Here is a 7,067-nt window from a genome sequence, read left to right on the forward strand (position 1 = left end):
TAGTGCTCTGGGGTACACTTGACTGTAACTGATGTGACTATGGTAGATGTGTGTGTGCATGAGTGAGTGTGTGTGTGTAAGCGAAGTCCACGTGTCTACTTGCATTCAATTCATCCCACTAAATCGGACAAAGTCAACCCAACTGAACACTTACTGTGTGCCAGACACTCACTAGGTGCTTTATTGCGGGGCCTTACTTTACCTTCTCAGTGTTGTTATTTTCCCCATTTCCCTGCAGGAGAACCTGAGGCACAGGGAGATTCAATCACTCATCCAAGAACTAGGAAGTGTGGAGCAAGAACCGTAACCTAGGCAGCAGCCTGACTGTGGAGCACAGGCTTGGAGTTACCACCGTGTGTGTGTGCCTGTGTGTGTGTGTGTGTGTGCGTGTGTGTGCACATGCACACCCTCAGCAGTGTGGGCTGCCCTGTGTGTGGGAGCTAAGAGAATACAGAGGCCATTGTTGAGAAGGACCCACTGCCCCGCTCAGGCTGCTATGCAGCAAAGGCAAGGGGTATCCAGCTCCTGGATCAGGACCAGAAGCCAACCCGATAATTCCAACTGCTGGGCAAGAATCGGGGTGGGTGTCAAGGATCTGGTGATTTCAATGGTTTTCTATCTCAAGAAAAATGATGCCTCGCATGGAGTGGAGCTGTGCTGTTTTGGAAACTTGCTATGAGGCTGGTAGTGAGTTTCCCAAGGAGACTTCACGAACAAGCAGAGTCTGAAACAACAAGCTGGGGGTTTCTTGGCTCCCTCCCGCCCTGTCTCTGGTCCTGCCCACTGCTATCGTCCCCACAGAGAAAATACTCTGGGCTGGCAGTGCAGTTGAATTTCCTTGCAGCCTGCACTGGATGCAAAAGGATCTCTCTTCTTGGGCGGGAAGTGGAGAGTGTTGAAAGCTTTGTTGGAGGTGGTTACAGCCCCTGGGATGTGAGCCAGCCAGTGGGCAGCTTCAGTGCCTTGGATATCATAGTGCAGGGTCTAGGCTGATGGCAACCATCTGGGTTTGTAGATTCCTCCCTTCATGCCACAGGTGAACATGGTTTCTAAACCACACTCTCCCATCCTAGGATGGCATGACGTGTGACTGCTTGTGCTCTGCTCCCCGACACAGACCAGCCCCTACAACATGCACTGAGAAAATTGTCCCAGCCTTGGTCCGCTACTAGTCCCTTATTTGGAAAGGCCACCCCCATCCCACCCCTCACTGGTATATGACCCACCTGGAGTGAAATAACTGCTGGACTGAATTCTAACAAAACCTCCCACCCCACCCTCTCTTAGAATTAGCCCTAGAAGAGCCCATCGCTCTGGGAAGCCACCTTTCCCTGAAGACCTTTGCCCTCTGGTCAGCCAAGGATTTGATCCAGAAGTGAGATTGGGGGAGCACAAGGATGAGGAGGATGGAGGACGGTGACAACGAACTTCCAGGCTGGCCCAGCCCCCAGCTCCCCATCCCTAGGAAGCCCTGAGCTTTACCTTCGTCCTTCTAGAAATGAGAGCCCCCACCTTTCCAATTTCCTCTTACACCTCTCCCATATTTCCCGCTCCCGCCTCTGCGTGACGACGTGGCGTGCATGCGGCCCATCTGGGGATCAGGGAATCCTATTGGGTATGCCAGCTTAATGAAATACTTGCAGTTTATTAAACACAGGCTTCCCTAAGCCCCGAGTGCCTGTGGGTATTTGAAAGCCCAAGGTAACCCTGAGCTACCACAAACGTAATTGTTACATGTGTCCCCGCATTCCTGGTGCAACCTCAAACTCCAGCTCTTAAGCAGCAGGCAAAATTAGCAACATAAAGTAACTCCTAGTCAGACAAGATGGGGAAATGTGGGGAAACACCGAGAGAGGCTCCCAAACCCCTCAGGGCCTCTAAAAGTATATGAAGTTCCTGTTACCTCGCAGAGCTGTAGAGGTGGAGGGCACTCCCCCCGGGCTGTTCGTGTTTGCAGAATCAGTTCAGGATTACCCGTCAGACATCGCTGGTCAATCTTACATGATGTAGCTTGAATATTTCAAGTCCTGTTTCAGCCGAGGCTTGCTCGGGGTGGCCAGCGGGGCTGGTGGAGAGCGCTGTCTGGGGGCTCCCTCTGGAGCTGCGTTTCTGTTGCTCTGCCAGGGCTTGGCTGCGAAGGGCCGTGGAGAAAGCCCAGGTGACCCGGAGCCTGCTGCCCTGAAGCTGGGGGAGGTCGTTCCTGGGGAACACCTTCCCATTCGTCGGTCTCCTCAGCCTGGGGCCTGTCAATCAGGGGCGAGGGGCTGAGATGGAAGCAGCAGACAAAGGCCTCCAGGGAGGTGCCTCCTTCAATGTGCACCACCATCTGGATGCCAGAGAAGGTGACCCTGTTGACGGTGCTCAGGGTAACCTGCTCCAGGAACCTCAACGTCAGCCCATTGACCCACACGCAGCTCTTGCGGCTTAGCGCCTTCAGGTTGAAGGTCAGCAGGGCGCTGCCCTTCTCCAGGTATGGCTCCAGCGACAGGTGCCGGCGGGAGAGGTGCGGGAGCTCCAGCCGGAGGTGGGCGTCTGGGCCCCGGCCCACCAGCAGCGGGCTGGTGTCATGCTGCAGCCGCTGTGGGACGTTGGCAAAGGCGGCCAGGCCCGGCGTGGGGTGGTGCAGGCTCACCCGCAGAACCGTGAGGGGCTTCTCCATGGACAGGAGCCTGGGAAGGACAGATCACAGAGCACAGGTGTGGTTGGAGTCATCAGACAGTCCTCTGTGACTCCCTGAGACCAGACATGCTTACTCACCGCAGGGACCTCCAGCCACCTCCAGCCAGCAGAGCCAGGCACCGAGCGTGGATGTGGTCACGCTGCTCCAGCCAGGCTGCAGCCATGGCCAGAGCCGGCGTGGAGGCTCAGGCCTGCTGGTTCTAGCCTCAGTTTTATCCCTAACACCCTCTGAGTGGGGCAAGCCACTCACTTTCTAAATTTTAGTTCTCTTTTCTGTGGCATAGGTATATTCATCCTTGTCTGGGCAAGGTCCAAGGCATCCCAGCTTGCATGGTGGTGTTTTGGTGGCCCAAATTCTGGGGACAATTTGGCCCTGCTTTGTGAGAAGGGAAGGAGAGAAGATAGGATCCACCTTCCTTGTATCTGAGTCACACAACAAATGCTTGCTGAGTCCTCCTCCGAGCCAGGCGCTGACCAGAGGCTGGGGATGAGCAGATGAACAGGAGTAGCAGCTGGGAGAGGAGAAGGGGCTTCTAGCTGTGGGTGTTATAGAGGGACACAGATGAGGGAAGCCCTCCCTGCTCCTGGGGGACCAGAAAGGCTGCCTGGAGACCCGAAGGAAAAACAAAAACAGCTAGCACATTCCAAGTGCTCCTGCAGGCGCAAATGCCGCTAGCCTCCCCTCCTCACTGTATGGGGGGAAGACAGATCCTGATACGGAGCTTGGAAAGAGCTGAACTCTCATGCAGAACTGATAGGGGCTCCAAGGAGGTCGAATGGCCACACCTGCCAGTGGGCAATGCACACATCACTTGTCCATCACCAGAAGTTTGTCCTTTAGGATCTCACTGGCACATGCAGGAAGGCTACTTATAACAGCCAGCTCTGTTCCTGCATGGACTTGAGGAACATAAACTCTCTGGCACATCCACCGACCCCATGTGGCCCAGGACCTGCTACCACCTTCAACAGGAACCACGGACTGAGTGGATCAGAATAACTAGTGATACACTTTCCCAGCACTACGCTTTTGCTTATGCTGTTTTCTCTACTGAGAATGCATCTTCCATCCCAAACTGTTCATCTTTAAAGGCTCGGTTCAAATGTGACCTCTTTCAGGAAGTTCTTTTCCTCTCTCTGCACTCAGACCCTTACAACAAGGAGATTTCCCCCGGGGCCCCTGCATTCAGTCCATTTCCCGCCACTTGTCAGTTATGTGGGTCCCTGTCCAGCCTTCCCTGTGCTTCCCTCCTCCTGTTGTCCCTGGGGGACAGAGCTGCTGCAATGCCCTGTGTCCCAGGGTGCAGTGCAAACAGGGTCTGGACACAGCAAGTGTCTGGGGGCACGCGTACCAATTGCCTAAATGAGAAGAGACTCATACATGTGAAAGTCGTGTGAAATCAAGTCCATACAGACCCCAAATGAGAGACTGGTGCTTAAAGGCTGTGGGACAGGCTCCAAGTCCTTCCAAACCCTGGACCTTCTGCCAAGCCTGTCTTTTGGGTAAAGTGATGGTGAGGACATTCCAATCTGGTAGTGAGTGGTAGGCCCCTCAGGACACCCCCCTTTCCCTAATGTGCACACACACATGTGCACACGTGCACGCGCGCACACAAACACACACACACACACACACACACACACACACACACACGCCCTGTCCACATCCCACTTCTGGCCCCAGTCTGCGGAAAGCTTCTCCCTAAGGTGTGTGATGTAAGCCGGGTCCAGGACAGCTGAGCTTGGCATCCAAGTCCTCAGGCCTGACCAGAAACTCAGAGTTCACCTCTAGGAACCAAACTCCATTGCCCAGGGACCCTAAGAGAATCCCCCAGAAAGGAGTGTTCACCACTGCTCCTGTGACCTTACTCTCTGCTTTGCTAAGTACTCCAGAGCCGGGAGAACTCCCCCTGCCAGAGCAGAGCCCCTGAAGAGGACCTGCCTTTTCTCCAGGACCCCAGTTGTTCTGGGGAAGCAGAAACCCAGCTCTAGGGATGCCATCGCCTCTGGGATGAGTCGGGAGGAAGACACTCTGGGGTACATGCTAGGTGGCCCTGCTCCCAGCTGCACAAGGCCTTCTCCCCTCATTGTGAGTTCACATGCCTCTGGCCTCCACCTACCTTACTTCCAGGGGCACCTCTGGCTCTGATCCTGTAGCTGTGAGCTCTCGGGAGGGAGTGGGTCTGGGCTGGGGCGGATCTGAGGATGGTGATTATGGCTGTGGTTCCGGACGTGATACGTCAGAATGCTCATCTGTTTGGTGGCTTTCTTCTTTTTTCCCTTTAGGAAAGAAAATGGAAGTGTAATTTCCCATTGCAGAAGTGCAACCCCAATGCTGAGAGGTTGAGCAACCCCAGTCTGGGACTCCTGCTAGGAGAGGCCCTAATAGGAGTTTCCCTGCTGGGTTTCAGCTCTGCTAGTCTCTACTGCCTGGTCCCCAGGGGCCTGGAGAGCTATGTCCAAGGTATCAGCAGAGACCCTCTTCCCCGCTGCCTGTTGGGTGGGGGCAAAGGTATCACAGGCCTGTTAGAAAGGAGAGCTTTTTTAGATATAGGGCCATGAGGGGAGCCCCCACTACATGTGGGAGACAGTGATGGAGCCACTGCGGCTGGGCTGGGGGTGGCCAAGGGAGCTGTGGGCAACGTGGCAGACCACTGAGTGTGTCAGGAAGGGCAGGGTCTCAGGGGAAGGAGAGAACAGCTGCTCATGTAGGTTGGCCTCTCCTCCTATGCCCACCCCTGCAGGACTCTGCTGGCCTTTGATGGCCGCCTGGAAGAGACCAAGATGGATGCTTGCCCAGCAGTGTGGGCCCTGGCTGTCCCGCAAGTGACGCAGGGCCACGATGGTGCTAACCCTGCACTGGGCACAGCTTTCTGTTGTCCACCAGTGTAGCCTTTCTTGCATTGCCTCCATGTTGCCTTCATGGTACCCACCAGCTGCCTAGGCTGGCAAGAGACATGTGCCCAGCTTATGCAGGGGGCTTCTGAGGCACTAAGAGGGGCAGTGTCTGGCCCAAGGTCCCTGAATGAGACAGCAGCATAATCCTTTCTCTTTTCCCCATCAAACCCTGGGTATTCTGGTGCTTCTTGAAGGGTATACAGGTGAGCGGTGCAGGCCAGGTCATGCCTGTCAGTCAGCAGGTGCCTCCCTGATCCACCTCACTGCCCCGCAGGCCCACTGCTTACTCCCTTCTCATGGTTACCCTCATGGCCCTAGAGGGCCCAGCAGGCCACAACCCTGGGATAAATCTCTCTGGGTACTATTCAGAACTCCCAGCCTGCTTCCTCTATTCTCAGTGTTTAAACTCTAGTTGGTTGCCTAGTTACTAGGAAGGAAAAACAGAGAACTCTGAGAACAGTCATTCATCCCTGCCCTACACAGCCTGTGACACCACGACTGGGGTTCCCCCAGAGATAGGAACTGAACTTGCCCCTGGAGTGATCCAAGCCATCTCCCTGTCTTCCATATTCTCCTGTCTCTCTCTCTCTGAGCTCCAAACTGTGTGTGTGGGAGGCCCACCCTCAAGAAGTGTACCTTCAGCATCGCACACAGGATGCCTGCTCTCCCATTGGGAACACACGGAGATTTGTGCATGAACAGTTGTTGCAATAGAAGGGCAGAGGTGGGAGAGGCTCTGGGAGTATTCCAGGAGGGCTGCAGGGAGGAAGGAGGCAGATCTTAACCTCAAGGCCAGACTGGAGAGTCTGGTTGCCTAGCAGTTAAAGGCTGGCTTTAGTGTCAGTCATATCTAGATTCAAGTTTTATATCTTTCTTTTAGTGACTGCCTGATCCTGGACAAATCTTTTCACCTGTCTGACCCTCTGGGTGAGTTCTATCCCCTCTCCACACCTTAGTTTTCCTCCCTGGGAGATGGGACACCCCTCCTCATTGCCCCCTAGAACCGGGCCTCAGTAAGGGGAACCAGAAGGCTGTGTCCCCGTTGCCAGCCCTTGCATGGGAGAGCGTGTAGGTGGAAGAGATGTGTTCATGGCCCATGAGTTCCCTCAGTAACTTGGTTCAGAGCAGTTCCCAGCAAGAAAGAGAACTGAAACAGCTAGGGAATTTATCTGACAAGAGGAAGAACTGCCCAAACTGCATCTCCCAAGGGCCAGCAGGAAGTCCTCCTGGTAACCGGCTGGCCATCCCCCCAGGGAGGTGAAAGCTGGGGGAGTGGGCGTGCTGGTCTCTCTCTGCTTGGCCCCCTGGCTAGGACGGCCTCCTCTTGTCGGTATTGGGACCCTGGGGGGTTGTACATCAGTGAGCAAATATCCCTGTCCTCCTTGGAGAGCTCAGAGACAGAGAGACACTTCCAGGACTTTCTACAGCAGTGGGCAGTTGAGGACTCTTGTGTCTGATTAACTCAGGTCTGAGGTTTGGCTCCTTCTTGT

At 54.9% G+C, this 7,067-nt stretch overlaps 1 protein-coding gene and 1 long non-coding RNA gene across 2 annotated transcripts in view; one reads left to right on the forward strand and one right to left on the reverse strand.

Annotated features, from left to right (window-relative positions):
* LOC105090404 (uncharacterized) overlaps positions 1-362 on the forward strand; it is a 32,209-nt gene extending 31,847 nt beyond the window's left edge. The window contains exon 4 of the long non-coding RNA XR_010380361.1: positions 239-362. This is a non-coding gene — a long non-coding RNA (uncharacterized LOC105090404). The remainder of the gene's footprint in view (positions 1-238) is intronic.
* A 1,263-nt stretch (positions 363-1,625) lies between these two features.
* Positions 1,626-4,961, reverse strand: TIFAB (TIFA inhibitor). Its single transcript, XM_010981709.3, has 2 exons — positions 4,800-4,961; positions 1,626-2,669 (listed from the first exon to the last, which is right to left on the reverse strand). Exon 2 carries the CDS (start codon positions 2,657-2,659, stop codon positions 2,033-2,035), a length of 627 nt encoding a protein of 208 aa, XP_010980011.1. The 5' UTR covers positions 2,660-2,669; positions 4,800-4,961; the 3' UTR covers positions 1,626-2,032.
* Positions 4,962-7,067: the final 2,106 nt, after the last annotated feature.

Source organism: Camelus dromedarius, chromosome 3 (genome assembly GCF_036321535.1).
Source record: "Camelus dromedarius isolate mCamDro1 chromosome 3, mCamDro1.pat, whole genome shotgun sequence".
Lineage (NCBI taxonomy): Eukaryota > Metazoa > Chordata > Mammalia > Artiodactyla > Camelidae > Camelus > Camelus dromedarius.

What these genes read in the sequence shown, in the direction of transcription:
- TIFAB (XM_010981709.3), bottom strand. Translation starts at nt 2,659, where the DNA reads ATGGAGAAGCCCCTCACGGTTCTGCGGGTGAGCCTGCACCACCCCACG.